Source organism: Pseudoliparis swirei, chromosome 5 (genome assembly GCF_029220125.1).
Source record: "Pseudoliparis swirei isolate HS2019 ecotype Mariana Trench chromosome 5, NWPU_hadal_v1, whole genome shotgun sequence".
NCBI classification, from domain to species: domain Eukaryota; kingdom Metazoa; phylum Chordata; class Actinopteri; order Perciformes; family Liparidae; genus Pseudoliparis; species Pseudoliparis swirei.
In genome coordinates, this window is record NC_079392.1 from 22,243,313 (window position 1) to 22,268,608 (window position 25,296).

At 44.0% G+C, this 25,296-nt stretch overlaps 2 protein-coding genes across 5 annotated transcripts in view; one reads left to right on the forward strand and one right to left on the reverse strand.

Annotated features, from left to right (window-relative positions):
* The window catches only part of LOC130193662 (zinc finger protein GLIS1), a 69,531-nt gene extending 49,169 nt beyond the window's left edge, over positions 1-20,362 (forward strand). The window contains exons 5-11 of one of the 3 annotated variants that reach the window (XM_056414290.1): positions 351-512; positions 4,291-4,401; positions 7,383-7,506; positions 11,151-11,331; positions 18,272-18,423; positions 19,247-19,402; positions 19,495-20,362. In XM_056414290.1, coding sequence (XP_056270265.1) covers positions 351-512; positions 4,291-4,401; positions 7,383-7,506; positions 11,151-11,331; positions 18,272-18,423; positions 19,247-19,402; positions 19,495-19,628 — 1,020 coding nt within the window. In that variant the 3' untranslated portion in view covers positions 19,629-20,362. Of the gene's footprint in view, positions 1-350; positions 513-4,290; positions 4,402-7,382; positions 7,507-11,150; positions 11,332-18,079; positions 18,424-19,246; positions 19,403-19,494 lie in introns of those variants that run through there. The other 2 variants (XM_056414291.1, XM_056414292.1) reach the window with 2 other exon arrangements.
* Positions 20,363-20,366: 4 nt separating this feature from the next.
* LOC130193689 (elongation of very long chain fatty acids protein 4-like) lies at positions 20,367-24,596 on the reverse strand. 2 transcript variants are annotated; one of them, XM_056414345.1, is made up of 8 exons: positions 24,376-24,596; positions 24,142-24,199; positions 23,045-23,232; positions 22,824-22,904; positions 22,639-22,695; positions 22,439-22,553; positions 20,818-20,945; positions 20,367-20,717 (listed from the first exon to the last, which is right to left on the reverse strand). In XM_056414345.1, exons 2-8 carry the CDS (start codon positions 24,197-24,199, stop codon positions 20,553-20,555), a joined length of 792 nt encoding a protein of 263 aa, XP_056270320.1. In that variant the 5' UTR covers positions 24,376-24,596; the 3' UTR covers positions 20,367-20,552. The 2 variants fall into 2 exon arrangements, with proteins under 2 accessions (XP_056270320.1, XP_056270319.1); XM_056414344.1 differs by having other exon boundaries at positions 24,291-24,596.
* Between the last annotated feature and the right edge of the window lie 700 nt (positions 24,597-25,296).

A 25,296-nucleotide genomic window follows, 5' to 3' on the forward strand; every position in this document is an offset into this window, starting at 1 on the left:
TCAAGAGCCGTGGAAAGAAAACGCTCGCGATCGTACCACCCATGCTCTTCAGCATCGCTCGCTTTTCCAGAGCCGGTGATGAATACGCGAGTGATCAAGGGACTTTGGGAAAGAGTGGGACAGCTTCTTTCTGATTCGCAGAAGAGCACAAATACAGAGCCCACACGTTCCCAGAATATGCCCTCTTTACCCTGATTGATTTCATGCATGTGGGTGTCTGTTGAATCCCGTGTGTGGTCCTGTGCTTACCTGCCTGTCTGTGGTTGTCTTTGTGCTCAGCATCTGCGGTTGCAATGCGTTCCCCGCGTCAGCGTGTGACGAGCTGTGTGCCGTCTTCCCTTTTCCCACAGTTCGAGGGTTGCAACAAAGCGTTTTCACGTCTGGAGAACCTGAAGATCCACCTGAGGAGCCACACCGGAGAGAAGCCGTACCTGTGCCAGCACCCCGGCTGCCAGAAAGCTTTCAGCAACTCCAGCGACCGCGCCAAGCATCAGCGTACTCACCTGGACACGGTGAGGAACCAAGTCGCCTCCCGCTTTGTAGATAGATAGATAGATAGATATATACTTTATTAATCCCCAAGGGGAAATTTGTCGTCACAGTAGCAGCACCAATAAACTAAGCACACAAGAATAAAAAATAAAATATAAAAAAACAGGGATGAAAGATATCGGAGTATACAAAGTAAAATATAAAATAAAATATATATGTATATATATAACATATATGCATACACAATACACAATACTAATGACAAATTAAATTAAATATTAAAATATTAAATATAAATAGAGAATAGAGTAGATTCATGTTTACCTGTCTCGGGCCAACAGTTACAATAATCTGGGTGGTCGCTGTGCAGCAGAAGGCATGGCTGCATGAGATGATGGCCGATAAATGTTTGCATGTGTTGGGTACTAGCTGCATTTAGTTCCTACCAAATCCACTCTGGCATTACGCAAAAATGAAAGCGTTAGTGGCAACGAACGTCCGCCGTGTGGCTGTCTGGTGGGCGCTCACACCCTCCTGCACTCTTGCACCAGCATTCACAAAGGGCACAGCGGCCCAAGTTTCTACGTTAATGTGCTGCCGGGCAGTGAGGGGGCGTGGCCTTCTCCCTCTCTCCACGCTGGCAGCGAGACGCCACAGATCATGAAATGATCGGTTCCACGAGGGCCAAAGTCGCAGCTCGGGGGGCCGCAACAGACTTTGGATCGGAGCTGCGGGATCACACAGAGCTTCGCCTGTTTCCCTGACCGGTACACAGGGAGGGAGAGGTTGAGTCAGCCATCGCTGCCACTCGTCATGTCTCAGCAACCCGACAAATACCTCACCTCATCACCAGCCGCACGCCGACGCAACGAGGGAGTAAATAATAACTTATTTTGTTACAATTGAGGGATTTGGGATTTTTCCATGCTTCGGGGAACTTGACCGTTTCACCTCAAGTACGTTCTTCTCTTCGCAACTATGTAGCGTCAATGTTTACTTGTTTGAGATTACTACTTGTGAGCTGAAAATCATCTGGGATCCCTAAAAATTAAACCAGCCAAATCAATGATGTCAACCCCTTATTTTAGAAATACGATATACACTTTCTAACCTGCATGTCAGTTAGTGAAGCCTATAGTGTCTATATTAGATTAGATTAGATTAGATATTACTTTATTAGTCCCACAGTGGGGAAATTTGAGGATTACAGCAGCGGGTGCACATTAGAGTAGAATAGTATTAATAGAAAATAAAAATAAAACACAAAACACAATAACAATACTTAATACTAAATATACATCAGATACAATATGAATCCAAAATGAACATAATGTAAATATTATATGCTCTGCTTCCACGGAGCCGTAGTCAGTCAAGTCAATTTGCTTTTATTGATTTAAAGCAATTAAACACACACTTCTCTACCCTTAAAACCTTGATTTAATTCAATATATACATTTCACTGTCGGAACAGAACACTCCAAACAACTTTTCAACTCGGATGAAGATTATTGACAAGATAAATCGCAACGTGGGATGTGATCCCCCAAAAACTATTTCGAGAGCCTTAAAGATGTCAACAGGTTGCTCTTGAGCCGCATGGCAACAGTTCATTTGTTTTAAAGAGTGTTTATTCTTCCTGTACACCTTAAAGCCAAAGAGGTGGATTCAGGCGATATGAGCATGTGCGTTCGAAGCCGAAGAGAATAAAACCTCAGAGATGCTGAGCAAGTAGAAACAGAGCTGGAGGCAAGCGGTGTGAATTTCTTTCATCAGAAAACGCTCGCGCTCACCTCCTTCTGCACGACACTAATTGAAAGAGATATTGGATTTTAACTTCAGCTTTTATTATATTTCCAGAATATATCTTCACCCTGCGTTCCTTCCTGTATTGGCCAGCCGCCAATGCTTTTGCTGCACCTTATAATAAATCACTCAGAACCTTTACTCATGCAGAATTTTGAATAACTTGTGTTATTCTATCATTTGGGGCTTTTCTTCACCACCTACTCTTTCCACAGTAGGGCAAGTGATACAACTAATCTGGGACGCCGATGCTTATAGCTTCACATTAACACCCCGCTAAGGTATTCACCGTGCCTGCCCAGCTGCCCGCCCTGCCAAAAACACTTTGAGAGAAAATCATTTTCAAGCTTTTAATGGTATTTATTCTACATAGAAGTTTTTGTTATTCAAGGTTGTGCGCTGTATTGGGTGCGTTGCTCGACAAAACAAACACGGTGGAGATGACTGGCACTGTGAGCGCCTTGCAATAACAATGGCTTGTTTACAGAGTAGGTTGAGGTATGGAGGCAGAGCTAATAAAGACGCATATCCCCTTACACTTTAATGGCCAATTTATATTCCTGAGGATGAAAAATTGCAGCGAGGGGGAAAATCCCTCAATCAGATAGCTACATGCTATATTTGCTTGGTTAATGAGAATAATGTGAACTGGTGAGGAAACTCCATGTCGGCCTGCACGCTGACATATGGTACAAGACGAAGGTTTAAAGTAGTAAACTAATTGGGTTTTTCATTGCTCGACAATATTCAATGCAGAATATTTCCTTATTTGTATAAAAAACAACTCACAATTTCTTACTATATAATAGCTGACTGTTTTACCCACATTGTCAAGTAGGTCAGGGTTCATTCAGTGGTGGAAAACCTGGAAAAGTCATGATTTTAAAAAATGGTTATTTCCAGGCCTGGAAAAGTCTGTGAAAAAAAATCCCGAAAAGTCATGGAAATGTGTTATATTCATTTAATAAAGTTAAAAGTTGACTTTTAAATATTTTTATAAGAATCACGCTCCAAATATAAGCCAGAATACGCTCTCATACTCGCAAATTGTTCACACAGCAAGTCCTGGAAAAGTCCTGGAAATCCATGGGTCACAATGTGTATGAACCCTGGTAGTTACACTGTGATGTATGTATCAACAGAGGAGTTGTTACTACACAAAAGGAGGATGGAGGATGTAGATACATGCAACAACAAGTGAAACAGAACAAACACTTGCATCAACGTCCTGGATTTAAATTTGAAAAACGTGACAGGGAGATTATTTGGTCTTGATTATTTAATAACGGATCTTTTCTTTTTTCCTTTTCCATGCCTTTTTCCCCCTCTTCTTCTCACTTCAAATTCTGTCATTCTCAGCTGAAAGGTAGGACTTGAACTTTGCCTTTTCAAACTTCCCGTGTATACATTTTGCATACTCACACCCTAATCCCCCCATGTCTGCCAGTGGAGGCTGATTGCAGCCGTGGCGGGCTGTTCTCATGGATCCGCCACTCCTCAGATTGTTGGGCTACAAAAGCAACAACTTTTACTTCTTCTCTACTTTCTCAATGCACAGCTGGTTCCAGCTGATAGTTATGAAGTAGTTATGTTCCCTTCCCGCCTCTGGCCGACTACTTTTCCGGGAGGAGAGCAGACGAGTTGGTCCACACGACTTATGTTGATGTGACACTGAGCACAAGGTTAGCTTAGTTTGTCCCATGTTTCATCAAAGTCACACATAATAGTAATATGATTCAAGAGTCTGAATGCATAGGCACTGCTTTGACTGACATGAACAGGACAATAAAGTTATTAGGCAAAACAAAAAGCTAGAAATTCCTGGAGGTAAACCAATGAACGCCCCGCCGCCGCCGCTGCGATCAGACCCAATTCCTCTCATGTCTTCTTGAATAACTGGTCCTTGTGTCTCTGTCTTTAAACAAATGTTTATTTGAATGTATTGCACACTTTAACGTGGTGTGTGACATCTATCTTTCTCTCTGCTTGTAGAAACCGTACGCATGTCAGATCCCCGGCTGCACCAAGCGCTACACGGACCCCAGCTCCCTACGCAAGCACGTCAAGATCCACTCGGCCAAAGAGCAACAGGTGCGTAGAAAGGTAAGACGCCTCCTACGAGGGAGTGATGGAATGGGAGAGAGAAAGAGAAGCCGCGGGCGGGGGTGTGGTCATTCGTTGGACATCTGGAACTTGACATTTCCATTTTTTTCTTCCGTCGAATAAAACCAACGAAGAGATACTTTTTGTGTCTCGAACTTGAAAGAAGAAAATGATGTAGTTGTCGTAAAAAGTACACACACACACACACACACACATGTGTTTGGCTTTGCCTGCGCAATATGCAGAGTAGATCTTTGCAATGCCCTGCTCAAGAGCTACCGTGTCAGCTTCTAGCACGACTTAATTCAAGTCAATACGGTCTTACAAACAGACCACTTTATGAAACCTCTCCCGTTCTGATGTCCATTATCTGCAGATCCATCTAGTTGGTTTAATTGAGAGCATGGGGGGGGGGGGGGAATCATTTCCCAAACAATAGATCAGGTTTGACCACATTTCTGTTGTGTTCATGGTGAAAAAGCCCAATTCTTCCCCGGACTTGAAGCGGGTAAATAACAGAGAATGGACTCATTGTTGTGGAAGGGGCTGCTGGATAGTGGCAGTCTGCATGATGTGTTTCTTTGCTTAGCGCCGTAAAGGGAAACACATGTGTGCTTGTAGCATTGTTAATAAGCTGTGCTGTGGAATACCCCAGCGGCCAGATGTTATGAAGAAATGTCAAACAAACGCTCTTACTCCACTCTTGGAGCGGCCCAGAGAAACTGTGCCGAGAGAACAGAACCCGATTACACGTGATGAATGTTTTGCAGGAGAACGAGCACACACACACACATCCACTGACACACAGCCTCTGAGTGTGAGATCATCACCTGGATGATGGTGTCAGCTGAAAAAATGCATCATCTGTGATGGCCGTGATCATCTGTGCGTGACTTGAATATTAAATATTAATTCACGCACAGATGACATTGTTTTCCGTCCACGCGGCTCATCGCTGTCGATGAATAATCAGAGGGTAGAGTAAATTATTGTGATAATGACGAAGAATGTTTTTCCGACCAGTAAATCCAAAATTCTGGAATGTATTTTTGTGGAATAACAAAGCCTGGATTTGTGGATGGACAGGCAGAGAAACAGGTGGGCAGATTTATGGATTGAGATGTTTAAACCTTGGTGAACAACAACAACCCTGTCATCTGTAGCTTCAGTGTTTTCTTCTATAGATATACTTGTTGTCTAGTTGTGTATTTTATTCAGTCAATCATTGTAATACGAAATATATCATTCTATATAATATACAAAACAGAAAGACTGAAAAGGTATAGGTAGAAGCAAAAATGCTTATATATTCCTATCCCAAATTATTATTATCAGATAATTAATATAAAATAAAGAAAAAGAATAAAGAAAATAAAAAATTATATATATATATATTTTCTTTTCTTTATTTTTTATTAATTATCTGATCATAATAATTTAGGATAGGAATATATAAGCATTTTATATTTAGATACATCTTCCATATACATACGTTTCAATCACACTTATAACCCTCAATAAACAATAAATAAATAATCCTTTTGAAAAACAAAAATGAGTTGACCTTTCTACCATCCATTTTAACGTTGTTCCATAATTGGACTCCTACAATAGAAATTCATCTTCTTTTAATCCCTTTTTTAGCTTTTTGTACAGTACATCATCCTTTATTGAAAACAACCTTTGTGCAGTCTGGCAGTGACGTTGCTTTAGCTCTATACATTGTCTGCATTATTTTATTATAAACCAAATCATAACATATGATCTGTAATTGTACTGGTCCAAATGACTCCCAGCATCACTGACGGGTCTTTATCCCTTCTGAGAAACTCAAGCCAAGTATGTTGGATTTTAAATGATTAGGAGCCAGTTGCACGTTCAACACTATCAGTTAAAACTTTAGTTTTGCCTCAGTGCAAATGTACACATCACTGAATTAAAACAAGAAACATGTTCCTTATATGTATCATGCGTGATGAATAAATTAGAGAATAAAAAAGTTAATATTTGATTGAAATATTTGTTCTAACTTGATCAATGTTTGAATGATGGTAAACTGGGTAGATTTGTATGACAATAGTGGTGAGTTAATTAGTCTAATTGCACTTTTTTTTCATAATTAAAGAAACAGTGCAACATTGTGGCTCAGTGATGATGTATTAGTTTGTGTCTATGTTGGAGAAGAATGGTCTATGTCAGGCTTGTGCACATGTTGGAGCTAAATAGATGCCATTTATGCTTTTGTCAGATTCCTCTCTCCCCACTCACTATTTAGATTCTGACACACTGCTGGTTTAAAATGCCTTTATTTCCCCCTACTTTTGATAATCGGCTGTCGACTTGTCCCAGTGTTGCATGTACAGGTTCTTTGAAGGTAAACCTCCCGAGTAGAAGAGCTCTGTGGCTGTGAGTTCAGGCCCGGTGTGTACCTCCGCCACTGTAAAGTTTTATTACAGAGAAGTCCACTGATGTCTACAACAGAGGTCAGCTGTTCCAGTGATCCATAAGGCAGATGCCTCTTTTCTCCGGCTGACATGCGTTTCCTCAGGTTTGGGGTTTCTCCTGCGTTGCGTGTGAGCGACTCTCCAGCTGAAATGTGTCTTCAGTTGCCCCCATTACTGTTGGCAGTGAGAGAAACAGAAGCAATCTCGCATTGGCTCTGAGTTGGTTCAGTGATCACTTACCCGCCATGGCCAAGGCCAACGCATGACTCAAAGAGGAGTCCTCCGGTTCCCCCCTGACTGACAACGTATTCTCATTTGTTGACTGTTTCAAATTAACATTATTATCACGATATTGCACAAAAGGAGAAAACAAAGAACATAAAACACACCCCACATAGAGTCCGGTCTACAAATAGAGAGAACTGGGGCTGTGTTCTGGCCTTGTGTAATCTTGCAAACCAGATGGAGTGACTCGACATCATTTCTTGTTCAAGAATTCTCCGTTAATTCTTCGTTTTTTCTTCTTTCCGTTCACAGCTCCGGCCCTGTCCTCACCTGGAGCAGGACGTCCTGAGTGACTGTCTGTCCATGCAGCACCTCCAGACCTCCACCTCTTCGCAGCACCTCTACAACGGCAAAGATGGCCAAGACATCTTCACAGGTGCACACACAGGATGCTCATGTAACACCCTGATGATGTAAACTCCTCCCCTTTATGGAGGCATTCAGTAATCTGGATTTTTTTTCAGCATCAAAGTCTCTAATCTCTCTCTCTCTTTCTATCTGTACCTTCCATTAAGTCCCTCCTCCACATCGGTCTGCTAGCAAGATATTTGCAACTCTAAATAATGTTCGAGAAAGACATTCATCATCAATAATTTGCCCATATCTCTTCCAATTTGTCTTCTTCTATCTGGAGAAATGTGTCGATTACGAGCCACGAGCCTGATCCTGGGTCAGCGCTATTTCCCCCAATTCCATGTGATTGTTTTTTTAACCAAATAACTCCAAGGGGACGTGTGTCCAGTGTTTGTTGGAGAACAAATTCCATTTGTCAAAAACAGTTATTTTCAGTTAGTAAAGAAGTTATCGGATCAACAGAATCCGTCTCTCTTTGGTGGTTCAAAAGTTACTTTCCTACAATACCCATTTTGTATCGCACACATCTTACATATTTTTAATTATTCAAACCACACATCTATACACTGTCATTTAATCTGTGTTGAGTTTGAAGTTTTTGAGACGGCTCCCGTCCTTAAAATGTTCTCATCCATGTCAATTATGGCATACATTCCTAACGAAAACATTTTAATGAGTAATACATATTTTACCATTTCCTTTTTGGCTTGAATACAACATGTCATATGATACCAGAAGTAGCACAATGAACTGCGGGTTAGCCCATTCAAAATGTGCAAGAGACGGACCGACACTGTGAGGAGTTGCTCCAAAACAGAAGAGCCGGCCAGCTCGTGGGGTCTGACCACCTGGCCGAGCAATCACTGAGTCATCGCTGGTCAACAGCGATGTCAACAGGCCTGCAGATTTATTATGGCAATTGTGTGACATCAGGCAGTAAGAATCATACTTAGGCCGCCTTAGTCCAAACACAAACAAATTACACCACTATCATGTATCTTTAACCCTCCTGTTACCTTCACATTTACTAACATATTTTACCCTCGGGGTCAATTTGACCCCAGCAATTAAAACCTCCAGAGAATTATTAGAATTAATATTGTTTTCCAAGTTTAAATGTGAGGTACTTTATGTTTGTTTGTTGACTACCTAAATAGCCCTTTAAATAAATAAAAAAGTTGATATTTCTGATATGTTTGACACAGTGAAAAACAGCCTGGGGTCAAATTGACCCCTAAGAACACCGACATTAAACATTGAATAGGGTCAAATTGACCCGAAAGGTAACAGGAGGGTTAATTGAGTACAGATATTCTATAACAACAATGTTGTGGTTATTCAAGTTCAGATGAACGTTTTTGTTTGTTTGGTTAATATTTCATAACCATATCATGTTAACCTGTCATCCTGTCATACGAAAGGCTGCTAAATCCATTCTGAACCACCACAAAAGGAAACTTTTATTCACCACATGCAGCCTTTTAAACTTCCACTCTTTCTAATTGATGAATTTGACCGCCACCAAACGTCAACGCAACTAGTGAAGACAAGAGAGATGAATAGATTATGACCATCGTAAAGACGAGAGAGAGAGAGAGCTCCCTCGTTTTATGGACACATCTGTCCTTTTTTCCCTCCTGCCTGTGCTCTCTCCAGTCTCCCCGTGGCGCTCTGTTATTGTTGCTTGAACTCGGCGCACCGTTGACGACTGTGTACGCTCAACTTGTCTTTGAATGTGGAACTGGGCCTCTGAGTCTTGGCTCTTCTCCCCCTCCGCCTCTCCCCTGTTTCTTAGTGGATGTTGCTCGCTCTCTTGTTTTAAATGCTTTAAAGCCCCAAGGAGCCGACTCTCGTGAGCCGATGCCAAAGCGTTCAGGGATGCAGTGTTCTTCGAGGCCAGCGAAGATGTGGCGCGTTGGCACTCGGGATCCCCCCGATTTGCACGAATTTCACTTTGTTCCCGGGGCCAATAGGATGCATGGGAGAGGTGGAGCAAAGTGGGCAGCCGTTCCATCATTAACACTTATGGAGCGGAAAATTAGTCATGCTTCCAGTCAGAGATAAACTTGTTTTCCTGTTGGCCGGTTATACGTCTGCTCTTATTCACATGGCTGCAGCGAGACTCACGAGAAGCCCCTCTCTGTTTTATGGGGCATGATTGAGAGTGTTCCCTGATTACCCAGAGGCAGGGATTATCAGAGGTTTAATGCTCCTGCTGTTTTGCTGAATGGCCGCTATATCTCTCCATATCCTTCTCACACAGAACTTTCTTCCTGAATCCTCTCCCAACCCATCAGGATACCACCAGATCCTTTCACTCTCCCTCCACCGGGAACTAGCGATGAAATTGAGGCAATCACAGCCATTATTTGTCGACTGTTTCGCCGGTTTGGTAGCAGATGTTGGGGCTAAAGGGGAAAACATTTAAGCTCTGTGATTGATGATTTGGGGGTAATGAATCAAGCTTGTAACCATTTCAGAGTGCTGTCAGATCAGGGCCCCAGCATGCTTCCACTTGAGAACAGCTGGGCCTGGAAAACGGCAAAACCAGGAGCACCGATCTTTTCTTCCTCCCTTTCATCTCCTGTCATCCCCTCTCGTGGCTGGTTAACTGCCCCAGACGGTCAGCGCGGTTCGCTCTCCTCCTGGATGCTGGGAAAGAATATCAGAGGATGGAGAGAGGAGATGTATTGTTTTGGCAGAACAAGGAGAGATCCATCATTACCTTTCTGAACCAGGCTTAGTTTCTAGATATTGTTTTTCACTATGATTTGTCGTCTCTCTCTCTCTCTCTCTGGAGAAACATGCAGAAACAGATTAAACCAGTAAAAACTCATAAGAGGGAACTGATGGACATGTCAGACGCTCTTCAGTATGAGTTGATTGATATGCAAGTGCAGCTCCAAGACATATTCCCAGTGTGCTGACAAATTGACACAGATTTTAAAGAAATTGTTCTCAAGAACAAATGGCAGAACACGAGCTTCACATGTCTGCAAAATGACCTCGTTAGGTTTTGGGCTATTGGTCAGACAATGCAAATCTCACATATATATGTGAGATTTGTGCTATTTATTAGTTGCAGCCCGAGTTTGCGATGCATCTGAATAGGAAAATGATCTGTGTTAAGTTGGAGTCCACAGCTTGAACCAGTAGAGAAGTTGGCAACTTGCAGCCAGCTTCACATGAACACCATGCCCCCTGCAGTCCACTGTGTAAACAGAATGAATCATAAAAAATGATACCAGTGCATGGAGAAATACATAACTTATGAACCAGCTAACAGAACCAACATGCACAAACACGCACGACAATTTCTATAGAGTAGCCGTCGTCCTGCTTTTAAATTCCCTCCGTTTCAAAGTGAGCGTTCGGACACATGTAACATTTTAGTTCACTCTGGTTACATGAGAACAAACGGCTGGAAGGACACACAAAGCCAATTCCCATGGCCGGGCAAACAATGTACCCTAAATCACAAACAGCGCAAACACGGAGCTTTTTGATTTGACTTTACAAAAGCGCCCTGATTGGATGAAGGTTGTCCAAACAAAATCCCGTTGCCATGAAAAGGCTTTAAATTCGCTCAAAGGAAAGACGCAGCGCAGGACCCCCTTTTTACGTTTATTTGGCACATTTACTGAATTAGCTTTGTTTGTGTTTCAGGCCTGTACGCCGGCCCCAGCACCCCCCATCACAGCGCCTCAGTGGAGCTCCTCTCCTCCACCCCCAACCCCACCTCCGTCTCCACCGCCGACCTGCCCTCCCGGCAACACCGACTGGACCGGGAGCTCGGCAGCCCTCACCACCTGTCCCCGCTGGCTGCCATGGACGGCACGAGAGACGGGTGAGTCCTCCACGGACGACGCATCACACGTTGCCCCCCGACGCAGGGTGGGGAACACGAGCGCTACATCTGGTGTTGGTGTACGTTTCCCAATTAATACGCGGAAAGTTCTACAAACAGTCGTGTCGGCCTCTTGTCACAGTGTTGCCTCACGAGTGTTCTGATTGAATAAACTCCAACATGTGCGATTCAAAAGTCATGTCACATCAGACTGGTGAGGTTCAGCCCTTTTAAGATGAAGCTGACGAAACACTGGATAATAAATAACAGCGGATAAAGATGAACAAGAACATTAAAACTTGGACTCGGTCACTATTTTCACACGTTAACCTGCAAGTGTCCGTGTGATTCTAAAAACACACAGCTTTCTGACGCCATGATGATATCACCCGCTGCGTTTCCATTGTTTTTCACCTTTTTCATCTTCCTGGCCGAACCCGTAGATCATTCCAGGTTAAGCCTCTGAGTCCCGCTGACATTTGGCCGTCTCACTGGAAACAAACTCCACAACCCCCGAAGACATCCCTGGTGGGAAGAGGGGCTGTGCTGGTCACCGCGGGGTCAACGTGACACATCACTAACTCTATTTTTGGCACTGGAACCTGTTTTGATAAGGTTCCCCGTCTCCACCGGATCGGAGAGTATCGATGCGATGACCGAGCCCCTCTGGCCGGACATGAGTTTCAATTTAATGAGCGTAAACTGTGAAGATCATCGTTTGTTTTTTTATCCTCAAACGACATGAATCAACAAATTTGAAAAACATTGAAAGCATTACCAAACAATTCATAGTGTAAACATGTTCTGGTATTTATTCAACAGACCATCATATATACTGCAGTAGATTTGTGGAGGGATTTTCCACCATGCGCAAACAATGAACTGCATCAAATGGTGACATCTTAAAATGATGATGCACTTTTAAGACAATTGTAAAAAAAAAGTAGGGGAGAAAGCAATAAAACTGAAGATAATTTAGTATTATTTATACGTATAATAAGTGCGCCAGTATTGCTACATCTTTGGCTCAGAAGAAAATGAGTTTCGAGTCGGTCCTGTTTTATATTTTTCTAAATTTAATGAAGAAATAAATGCGCCGTAACAACAATACATTAATTGCTGCACTAAAACATGTTTTTAGAAAGCTGCCTCTCGTATCAGATACCAGGGAGTGTCCAAGAGAGCGTGGAAAACCTGCAACATATAGCGGTGCAACGTCTTGCTCAAGGACAATTCTTTTCACGTGTGTGTGTGTGTGTGTGTTGTTCTTCGTGTGTGAGACGCACAGCATGTTTCCTATTAATGTCGATGATTTCCCCCAAGAGCCCGAGTTACTGAGCCCGAGTGTCGTCAGAAGGCACAGTGTGCACTGTGCTAAACAATGTGCCCGAGAACCGGGGAGGTAGGGAAGGAAAACAGCCTGTTACAGCGTAATAACATTGAGAAAGAGTGGATGGAATCAAGCATCATAAACCCTGCGTTACAAAAGTGATCGTGTTGCATAAACATGCTTTCTTTTACCTCTGTAGTCCGCTCTTTGGGTGTCTGTGTGTGTATATACACTTTAATGGCAGTGTATACAGCACAGACGTATGACAGAATGAGGTTTGATGGCCTTCTTACTCTTAAGAGCTGTGTGTGTGTGTGTGTGTGTGTGTGTGTGTGTGTGTGTGTGTGTGTGTGTGTGTGTGTGTGTGTGTGTGTGTGTGTGTGTGTGTGTGTGTGTGTGTGTGTGTGTGTGTGTGTGTGTGTGAGAGGAGTTTACATATAGTTTATCCAGGAAACACACATGATTGCATGTGATTGGGGTGTGAGGCACAGCAGACTGCTCCACTTCCAGCACAAACAGTGCAGCGGGCCTGGCACAGCCGGGGGAGAAAAAAAGCCGTCCGCGCGGCGCTCCGAGACGCCGGCTCGGCCTGGAAGCATCTGGAAGGGCGACGTGTTGTTTCAAGGCTTGAAAGCAGGCGAAGGAACGCTGAAAACGACCTCGCGGTTTCAGTGCCTCCTTCTTTGCGGCATGCGCAATTACCAGCGTGAGGAGAGGAATGGAAAGTGAAAAGGACCCGAGTAGGGGACGCTGTTACGGAGGGGTTACATTATTGGATGTGAGACGTGGGTCTGGGCCTTTTTTTGGGTGGGCTTGATGAGGAACATCTGAACATTGTGTGTGTGTGTGTGTGTGTGTGTGTGTGTGTGTGTGGTTTAGCAGTGAGAATCCCCGTTATGTAACTGAAGTGCCCGTTACGCCATATAAGTAATATCCCGTGTTCCTTCCCGGCCTTTAAGCTCCGACGCACTTTTGACGTGATGACAGTGTATTAAAATTGCCGCAGTTTCCCCAATTTACAGATTTGATCAAATCAAGATGCTTGAGCTAAAAGCAGTCACACACGTCCACACACACACACACACACACACATGTACTGTAGTGGCATTTCTGTTTATCACACAGTGTGGACAGAGGGTGGGGTCAGGAGTTTTTTTTTTTTTAAGCGAGCGGGGGACCTACAGTACGACCGGCCGAGCATGAAACGTCGACTCACATTTGCCTGAAGATGGAGCATTTGATTTACATGTTTAAAGCCTTGAGTATACAGGCTGCTGCCAAAGTCAATATCAGCTCCGCACTTGTTTTTCCCAAACGGTTTAGCAGGACATTAAACATTTTGACAAAATTATCAAACTAACCTGCCTCTACTGTGGCAGCCTCTGACCTCATGGCTTAATGTGTTTACTCTGGCTGAAATGGGCCTTTTAGACTCATTTTACTTTGTAAATACCAGTGTCATTTTTCTCTCTGAAGCTAATATTAAAATATGCCAGTTAAAATACATTTGGCAATCGGCGAGGCACAAGTGCATGTGCATGTAGGGCCTCTCTCATAGAGGGGGCTGTTCGAGCATGGCGGCCCCTGTGCTCTCAGAGAGATGGGTGGTAAATGTTGTCATTCACTGCTTCAGCCATATGTGGTTATATAATTGCGCAGGGGAGAGTCTCGGGCCTTTACCTGCGTATTGATATTATAGCCCCTGTGCAAATATTAGTCTGAGGTGGTTTGATACCTCAGCCGTGATTGACACGGGCTAATTGAATTAGAGTGCCGGGCACAGAGCTACATTAAGAGTTCCTGCTTGAAGGGGGGGAGGGGGTCGTTCTAGACACGTAACTCGACACGGTCGGTCTCCCGGCCATTATCGTTCTACAATGATCCCAAAAAACAAGTGTCAATCTCACAGCTTGCGGTCGGTCACTCATCTCGCGGCGCTCGCTCATTGATTCGGTTAACTCGTCGACACGAACGGGTTCGCTCTCAAGAAGGAGTCGGATGATTCGAGGATAAATTCCTTGTTTTGAGCGCGGCCGTTCTCTTTCTGGGACTAACGGGGAGCTTTTCGGGGGGGTGGGCCCTCAGAATCACCCAGAGCCCGCGCTGTGCTCTTCACACCGGGGCCTGCGGGCCTGGCTTAGCTTTAGCTTTAGCCAGGATGCGTCCGTCGGTCTCTCAAGCGCAGCTTTAGCTCCGCTAACCAGAACCAGAAGTGTTCCCACCGACCTGTGCCAGAGAAGCCCCCGTCATCCATCAGAGGGGCTTAATGGTGGAAGAGATGAGAGGCGAAGCGGAGGGTGTTTGCGGAGAACTGCCGGAGGACAGGGTCTGATCCTCGCTCCCTGGAGGGACGGTGAGCCGCAGGTGAAGGAAGACGAACGAGCGGCGGGGCAGGGCCGCTCGTGAATCTTCAGGTTGCTCAGACCCGCGGCCCCGAGGACAGCTCGCCTGGAACGCAACAACACATCGACTCGTGATGATGCTGCCGGACAATAGCTGCGGTCGAGGCCCCGCTTACCTGAACACCCGTTCCTTTGTCTTGGTCCTCGTGTGGCTTTAGGGCAGCAACCGGTCCACGTTGGAGGTTCCTTTTGTGCGTAGTCGGGAGCTGCGCTGTGTCCCCGGATGACATCAGCTTTCTCTTTTATTAATCACAGAAGCGTTTCCTGGGCCACCGCGCTGCGCTCTCATTGAGCAAAAAGTGAGGTCTCCAAAACAAACAAAAATCCAGCTCCCATCTCCTTTCTGAGACCGTCTTCAGGTTCAGGGTCGCATCCATCCGTCACAGTCGACGGGACACATGGGTATTTTACAGATCTGTTCACGCTCTCTTTAACCTCCCGACCTTTTTCAATATCTATTAAATCGAGTCCATCAATCTGATGGCCTCACCTTTTAAAAACCCCCCCCCAACTCTTCTGTCAGGAACCAGCGGGTCACTGGGGTCAAAGCGCTCTCTCTCACGGCCGCGGGACAGGAGTGGGTGGGCCGGCTAGGGGGGGGGGGGGGGGGGGGCAGTAGTACAGGATGGTCAGCGAAGATGAATATCGGGGGAGAGATTACCATGGCATATGAAAGATTCCCCTCATGCCTGAGTCCAGAGCAGGACTGGGGGCAGCTGGCAGTGATTAGTTTATGATTCACTTTAGCTGCACATAGAGGCAGCTTGTAAAAATATGAACAGTATAACTGTTTCCTGAGTTTGTGCTGACAGCAGCTCCGAGGGGGGGGGGGGCTCTCTGCGGGAACACATGGCCACGCATCGGGCCCTCGCTGACCCCGCGGGGGTTAACCCACGCTCGCTCGCGGCTCGCTTCTCCAACGGTGCCACACGAGCTTCCTCGGTTTGGTCAAGCGGCGTCCGTAAACAGCCGAGCACTCAAATGCGAACATTCGATTCAGTTCATTTGAGCCTCATATCACAAATTACAAATGTGCCTCAGAGGGCTTTCAAATCTGTACACACACACACACACACACACACACACGACATCCCTGACCTTTGACCTCACATCGGATCAGGAAAAAAGTTGAGAATTAGAAAAATCACAAGGGGAAAAAGTGAAGAAACCTTTAGGAGAGTAACAGAGGAGGATCCCTCTCCAGGATGGACAGAAGAATAGATGTCATGTGACCAGGAGAAAACTACATAGTTACATTAAAGACATGTTGATAAGTAGAAAGCACCGAGTGAAGACCTTCAATGTAAAAAAAAACAATTGTTTCTTTCCCAAAGACGACTTGCATTTTAAGTTGCATTGATTTGTTAAACCTGCGAAATGTGATATAGAAATATATATTTTTTTTACTAGCAGTGGTAGAAAAAATATTTCCATATTTGTCATAACAGCAATACCACACTAAACAAATAGCCCATTACAAGTAAAAGTGTTTATACTTGTAAAAAATGATATGAAGCTAAATGTACTAGAGATTGTGTAAAACATGGTTTGATTGTCTTTATTTACTTTATTTTAAGTTGGGTAGTTTAATCTTTAAGAATGTATCATATTTGATATGCTATTAATTTTTTTAAATTAAATAGATTAATAACTCGTTTTCCTTTTAAATGTATAGTGGACTATGACTATTGTACAACATAGAAATACTCAAAACTGAATTAAGGTGTAGCACTCAACTCAATGTACTTCGTTACTTTCCACCACAGGTTGATATTATAATTGAAATCCCAGATTCAGACGAACACTGACATATAACCACGTGTTCACTGGCTCAAAGCCCATCCCTCCACCACATTTCATGGGATCCATTCACACTGGACAGTCCGTTACAGTTTGTGAAACAGGAAAACAGAAAGAAGAAAAAAACTATATTCCCAGAGTTATAAAAAAAAAGAATTGGGATATTTTTTCTTTATGTATTTTTATGATGATCTCTATTTAAGAAGGCGGAAACACCGGGAGCCTGAAGCGATGTCTTACAGCTCAGTAAGGTGTCAAATATATTCAGCGCTCCACCAAGCCGGCGCGCGGCATCCCTCTGTAGCTCGCACGGAGCCGCCTCCAGCCGGGCCGAGCGGCGTGCGGCCATCTGAGGGCCCGGCGGCCCCCAGCAGCGCTCTGTCATCACGCTCATATCGCGCTTACTGCAAACCATATGCCTCCACAGCACCGTCACACAGCAGCACTTTATGTGTTGGCATTCCTGACGTGCATTCACGAGAGGCTTCTAAGTAGCTGTTGAACATGTGAGGAGGCGACAGCCAATAGGCCGGCTCCCCTTTTTAAAATCAGTTGATGTTCCATCAAGTTAATGTCAAGTATACGACGGGTCGTTAAGCCGGTGGTCCTTTTCAGCTTCTTGTTAACTTTCCCTTTTTTAGATTTTAGTTTCTGAATAAATAAAGACTTTTTTTCCCCGGTGGCATACTCTTCGCGGTAGACGATGGCGTGTTCGTTCGAGTTCCAGCAAAATGGTGGAATTGTCCTGAATCACCGTTTCCTTTCACCGCTCTGATCTCCAGATTGTGGTTTTCCCAGCGCATGCGTGACCCTTGTGTCTTCAACTGGTTCGTACACTCGATTTAAATAGTTGTATCATGTGATTTCATGTGATTTGAGTGAAGAGAGTTATAGCCAATGGCGAGGACAAACCTTTATTCAAATAGTCAATATCCACAAAACACAGCCGATGTGCAACTCCCTATTGTTCCCTATTGTTCTCTAAGCGGTTCGAGTCCACAAAGTTCCAAACATCTTAATACGTCTTTTTCTCAAAAGTCATAAATGTAGACACTATTGTGTTTTCTTCTTTTGTGTGTGTGTGTGTGTGTGAGAGAGTGTGTGTCTCACACTCTGCCCGTGGTTGACTCAATCATAATATGTGGTCGGAGGACGATTACGTGCGGGGAGCCCGAGTTTCCACACGCCTGGAATGTTTCTTCTTCTGTGTGTTTAGGATCACTAACCGCTCCGCTGGGTTGTCGAGATCGTGCGGTCGGCGGGCCGCCATGCCGATCGCGCTCTGATTGAGATGTCACAAAGCGTGAAGCGCTCCATCGAGAACTCGTTGAGACTGTCGAGGAGGCATTGAGCAGACGGAGAGGTTTCCTACGCCGGCTCGTATTCATCCTTCCTGTGTCTCCTCCAGGGTGTCGGGTCCCCTCATGCCTCCGGGAATGAAGGGAACGGGGACGCCTCCTCCTCCTCCTCCTCTTCCTCCTCCGCTGGAGAAGCAGCATGTCCACCACCCGCACCACAAGCCCTACTCTCACTACCACCACCATCAGCCTGCCAACGACGGTAAGGCCCCCCCCCCCCCAGACATCTGGCTGAATGCGACTCGTTGCAGGAAGTCTGTTTTGGCTTGAGTTTTTAAAAAAAATGTTCATTGGCCTTTCAATTCAATTTCCTGAAATGTTTTCCCGTTGCAGCTGATTCAGGAGTGTGTAGTATTACTCCGGTATCACTTCCTATGCGGGAATTTACCCCCCTTCTTTCTTTTTCTAAACGCTCGCTGCACAAGCACGTGAGCCCACATGAAAGGCCTCAAAGGGAGGAAGCCGTCCGGTCGAGCCGCGATACTGCCCTGTGGCTCCGGCGGAGCATTTTTAGGACAGAGAGAGAGAGAGAGATTTGAGTTGTAGAGACAGAGCGGAGGGAAACCACAAGCCGGAAGCCTCGTCCCTGAGCTGAATTAGCCAACAAAATGCTGGCTCGTGTATTCGGCTGTCTCTCAGCGCCCCGACACGCAGGCCCAGCTGTCACTCCAGAGCCTTTTTTCCTAATGCCTTAAACACTGTTTTCCCTGTAAGGATCTACACATGGACGTCTCGCTAACCACGCTGTGGTCAGGGAGTTGCGTCAAAACGCCGCCGGCAACGCCGCCTTCCCATTTATTGAGACTCCTGCGGTCCGAACTGAGACGACGGGGATCAATGTGGCGTACGATGGGGCCGGTGCTGTTAACGCGAAAACAGAGATAGCATTGTCATCATTTAGGATTCACATCGAGTTTCATCCGGATGGGACGGAACTTTGGGAACAAATCGCCCGTAGTCACAGCCGGTGGCCGTCGATCAAGTCTTATTGTTCTCCTTTTCTTTCTCCTGCCTCGTTTTCCCAGAATACCAAGGCAGCTTTCAGAGCTGCTTCCATTTCGGAGACTCCTACAGGATGGAGCAGACGGTCGGCGGCGTCCACGTCCCAGCGGATCCCCACGCCTACACTTCCCATCAGCACAACGGCTACCACATGTCGACGAGCAACACCGGCACCGCAGGTGAGGACCTTTGACTTTTTTTAATTTTTTTATTGACTTTACCGATGGCGAATGATTTCATCGGCGTTTTCTCCTCGCGGCGTCTGTTCCAGGCTTCAACCTGACCCAGGAGCTCCAAGGCGGCGCCGGCTGCCAGTTCTCCAGCCCGGAGGAGAGCATTTTCTTCCAGGTGGGCAACTTTGACCGCAGCCTGAGCCACATGCCCTCCGTCTACACGGAGACATGAAGCAACAGTGGAGCGAGGCTCGCTTCACCACTCCTACTCCTCACTCGGATTCCCTCGGCTCTACTTCCTGTCTAAGCGTACTCTGACCTATTTAGCTTTCAGATGGATGTGAACCCAGCGAGATGAAACGGACGTATACTGCAATCTGATGAACTACTTGTCTTGTTTATGAAGTATCTCCCCACCATTTAGGCTCATGGCCTGTGAATGAATGAGGTCTCATATTTGCATTCCCTTCCCTCATGAATCATGTTTATTCTCTTTAAATGAAGCAATGACAGTCAAAGGAATTACACAAAGTCCTTTTTTCTTATTAGTGAAGTTGTTCATAGATCCATATACTTTATTTCTTAAACTCAGAACTCGTACACATGCAGGTTTTTCAGCATTAATATATTACACATTTAAAACAAAACTCCCGAATGGCAATTAAAGATTTCCCTTTTTTTCGCCTATCTAATCTACATGTTTCAATCTATTTTAGACTGAAGTGTTAAAAAGAATATATAATTTTGCAGTGTTTTAGCAGTGGAATTTTCTTTTTTTAAATTTCCATATTTTGTCGTGTTTTTTTGGGGGTTTATCTCTGGAGGAAGGCGTGAACTTATTAATTCTGCAATAGTGCAGAGAAAACAACCTACTTTATTGTTATATGTATAAAATGTACAGTTTGTTTACAGCAGTCATTTAAATGTTTGTCATTTCTCAATTTAAGAAATAAATAATTGAATGATCATGTCTTTTCAAACCATGTATGTGACACTTTATATAAAATACAAAGAAAACGCAGAAAGAACTCAAATCGTTCACATTAGTTGTACATGCCTGTCACTCGGCACCAGGAGAACATTCAGACGGTGGGCACGCTGCGCCCCCTGGTGGAGAACTGGTGACACTGAACAAAAACCCTCAGGCACAATACTCTTATTTCTGCTTCTTCTTGCTGAGGTAGCTATGATAATAGAAGTTGCTGAAGAGGACGACGAGAACAACGCAGTAAATAAACACCGCCGCGTTCATGGAGTCGGGGAAGTCGCAGTCTGTGAACAGGTTGTAGCCGGAGTGCAGGAGGAACAGAAAAAGCTGCACCTGGAGCGTTGGGAGAAAAGGTTCACGTCAGTGTTTACGTCACACACACACACACGTATCGCGTGTAGTCACAGCTCTGCTGATGCGGCGCGTCGCTCACCAGCTGCAGAGAGGTGAGGTATCTCTTCCACCACAGGTACTTCTGCATGTGAGGGCCGAGCGCAGCCAGGCCGTAGTAGGAATACATCACGAGGTGAATGAAGGTGTTCACCGTGCAGATGAAAAACGCTGCAGGGCATAAACAAGAATGTGTAAAGAAAGGAAAACCAGTGTGAGACGTTAACATGGTGGTCAGGTCTATAAGGCGCAAGACATTCCTCTGGCATATTTTAGGATTTCGTAACAAGTGTGGTATGACAATAATGTCAGTGTCAGTATAGTATGCACATAAATGTGTAAAATTCATAGCATCGTACGTCAATGATTTCTAGGTACGTCATAGACAAGTCAAAAGATTCTACAGTACGAGTGGAAGAAAAAAAGAAGTACCGGCACTAGTATTGTATGTCATATAAATTGCCATGTTATAATACGTCAAACAAAAAATTTGAAAAAAAAGAAATCACAGTATAGCATGTCAAAGAATAAAAATAAAATAAAAAATTAACTAAAGTAATTAAATCTTTAAATAGTCACGAAAAGTCATAATGGTCAAAGTATACCATTAAAAATAAAATTTAACAAAATGTTATATAATAATTTCAAAATAAAATCATAGTATCACAAAGAATGCCATTAAAAAGATCCTGAGTGCTGAACTTAGACTTCGTTGTGTCCATTTCTCCTTGATAAACCTCACTAACATCCTTCCTGGCTGTTTTCTTAAACCCTGTGACCTCATGAATGGGTTACGTCTTCCAGGTTAGTGTGCTCATAAAACATTGGCAACAAGACCTTCATGTGAAGTGTTACAGAGGCCAGTACCGATAGTGAGAGGATTGGCTACGAACGGGTGCAAGTTTAAACTTGCGAGGCAGTAAACTCACAGGAGAGTGACGCAAAAAAAGAAGAAAAAAAAGAAAAGAAAAACTACCGTTGCCAAGATCTTTGTCAGTGCTACACTTTAGCTTTAGAACATTTCAGTCCCACGAGACGGCAACTAAGCTTTTGTTCGTTGCTTTAATGAAACAACGTCAATGCAATAAACCCGATAGCATTTTAATGAATGAGCTTAAAGAATAAGAAATACATGTTATAAACGTTTACTGATCGGTGCCCGAGTTTTGTTCTTTTTGTCCGTTAAAATGGAAAATAAAGCTCAAGTTAAGGCTGAAGGGATGTTTCATAGGGTCCACAAGTTTAAGATGAAATTCTATAGCTGGTGTTATGCTTTTGTTTTTTTAAATATCCCCAAAAGACTAAAGCCAACAACAAGTATAATAATTTCCAACTTTCCTAACCCATCTGTGGCACTTAATTCAAAATCCTTCTTCCCAAGTCATGCATCAAGCTGCAGGACACTGTTGCTTTAAGATGTGGATTAATACACATTCAAAATAAACTACAGTCTCCATGTCCACATATTTAAATTTGATAGTTTTTGGACAACAGCAGAATAATATATAACTTGCTAATAGCTCAGTGTAGAGTTGGTTTTAGTCTTTTCATGGGATTTGTTGACAATAAGAAACATTTAGAACATCATCGTACAATAATCTCCATACAGGAGGTCATGATGCATCATTAACACTTAAAGTAAAAGACTAAAGGAGATGACTTACACTGTCCACCGGGCACATACTTGATGCCCGCCCACCAGTTGAACATCAGGGGGCCGTGGTGGTAAACGTGAAGGTACGTCAGCTGGCTGTTCTTCTTCCTCAGGATGAAGAACATCTGCTCGTAGAGAGGATATTTTTGACAGTTTTAACACTGCATTCTTACAACATTGAATTTCACCGAGACCGTAACACATACGCACCGTGTCCATGAGCTCCAGGACCTTGGAGAAGAAGAACCACCAGCAGGCTTTGGCCATCTGGAGGATGGAGACAATGAAGGAATGTCAGTTTTATAGAGTATTTAATCTGAGAGGAGTATTTTTATGTTAATTATGTTCCACTTGTAGCTTGTGAAGGAGCACATCTCTCAAAGACACCTGCTTACCCTCACTGCCAGGGGGCTGTCGCTGTAGTCCACAGGCTGACACAGGAAGCTGTAGTTCGAGAGCCAGGATGTGACCACGAACTGGGAAATATGAACACGATTACTTCATGAAATGAAACCAACACATCTGCTTACATCTTAAAACAGAAGCTAGGGTGCTTATGATTGATCCGCTACCCTTATTATTATTAAAAACAGAACCAACAGCAGCACCAACGCACCTCGTAGAACATGTAGGCCGACAGGCCGACCATGGCGAAGTTGTAAACAACGAGAAAGATTTTGAGGTCAAAGGGTTCTCTGTGTTTCATCAGACGAGGGCCGGCCCAGACCACACAGAGGTACACCAGGAAGATGAGTGTGATGGGGACGGGGGAGTAGACCAGCGGCCACTGGTCCGCCCTTTTGTCTGGAACACAACAAAGCTTTGTGTCAGGGACTATTTACAAATGCAGGGCTCTCAAGTTTTGAAGACATGCAAGAGTGACATTTCCATCAGCAGCAGCAGTACCCCACACCCCCGCAGAACGAAATTTTCGGATATTTTCGTCAATCGCACGCAATTCCAGGATGCTTTATTTTCATTGGTTGCTGGATTAAATCTTACCCAGATACCGGTTTTTTTTCTGATTGGGTATTGTGTAGCCCATTTCTTTTTTTTGATTGGCTGATAAGTGGCACCTCACAGCAGAATTCCAGGGGAGCGCTTGATTCCTCCATGAGGGCAGCGCGGCTCATGTTTGCGCGTTGCGGCAAATTAAAACATTAAATAGCCGAGAGTTTTTTTCAGCGTGAGAAATACGATGTGTGGCGGGAGTGCGTGACTAAAGACCGAAATGCGTCAGTGTCACGCTCAATGCGTGAGACTTGAGAGCCCTGCAAATGTAGAAATATATTACAGGACACATCTCTGGCGAGAATTACACGTTTTAAAAGCTGCCTCGAGATGCCCAGACACAGGCTTGTTTTAGCTCATCTTTTTTCAGTTCTGCATTGTGAATCTAAACAAAGTCAGAATAAAACATTTATTCATTTCATAAGGGGGGTGGATTTGTTTTTTGTCTGACAATGAAAGGCCCTCCCTTGTTCTTCCCTCCCCTTCGCCCCTGTTACAAGATAATACCATTTTTAAAAAGTGTCATGGTGGCTTAACATGTGACAAGCCACAAAGCAGTCATTGTGAAGACAGGCTGGGCAGCACATCTGCATCTCCCGACTCCTACACAAACCCCCACACACACACACACACATAAAACGCACACACACGGGCTTATTGTTTGACCGAGCTGTATCGGGAACATAATAATTATCCTCATACCTCCGTTTTCTACGAGTATCTGGTGCACAGATAAGACGCTTTGCCACGCAGAAGCCATCTGGAAACATCAAGAAAGTTAGTGGCCGAGAGAAAGAAGAGAGAAATTAAATAAAAACCCGGTAACATTTAATGAGAAACTGTCTACTCACGGTCGCAAACCTCGAAACCGGCCTTTCGACGGTGGACTTCAGTGAACACTAGCTGGAAAATGCGTGGCCTATTAGCAAAATTCACCTTGCAGCACGCGCCGGGGCCAAATCCAGATTTTCGTCCAACGATGAATGAATGAAGGTCGATTGGAGCGACCAGCCGCACCAGAAACCGATTGAGTTAATTAAACCCGGTAGACCGAAAACTACCGCACGTGGATAGCTACAATGGCGAGTTGTCTTCCATCTGAGTAACTTTGAAAGACAGTGGAGAAAAAGTACCGAGAACTGATTTGAATCACTTCCTGTTTGTCTTCACGACTGCGTTTGGAATTTTTTTTATTTTTTTAGTTTGCCAGAATCAGTTGGTTGTTGCGTGCTTCGACCAGGAGGGGGCGCTGTTTCCCGCGCTGACTTTCAGTATTGCAGGACTTTTCATTTATTGATTGTATTTTGTAATATTCCATGTATTTAAAGAGATCATCTCTATATTTTTCATTCAATAAAATACCCCTCTTGTCCATGAAGAAAGGAAGAGAAAGACGGATTAACTAGTACATTATAAGTATTATTAAAGAGTAAGATACCTAGCAGTAAATACATTCATTATATTAATGATCTGATTTATTTGATAATAATAATTTTGGATAGGAATATATAAGCATTTTTGCTTCTACCCATACCTTTTCAGTATTTCTGTTTTGTATATTAAATAGAATAATATGTTATTGTATTACAAAGATTGACTGAATAAAATACACGACAACATTTCAATTAAGCCCACCTGAAGCAGCGACACCATTACATTGATGAATCAGTAATTGTAATCCAGTAATTTAAAAATATAATAATGTAAAAGATCATTCCGGAAGGGAGTCATTCTGCACAATGAGTACTTTTACTTTTGTTACTGAAGTATATTTTGATGCTAATACTTTTGTTCCATTTTGAATGCAGGACTTTTCATCGCAAGAATAGCGCGTATGATTTGATACGTCACAGGGTC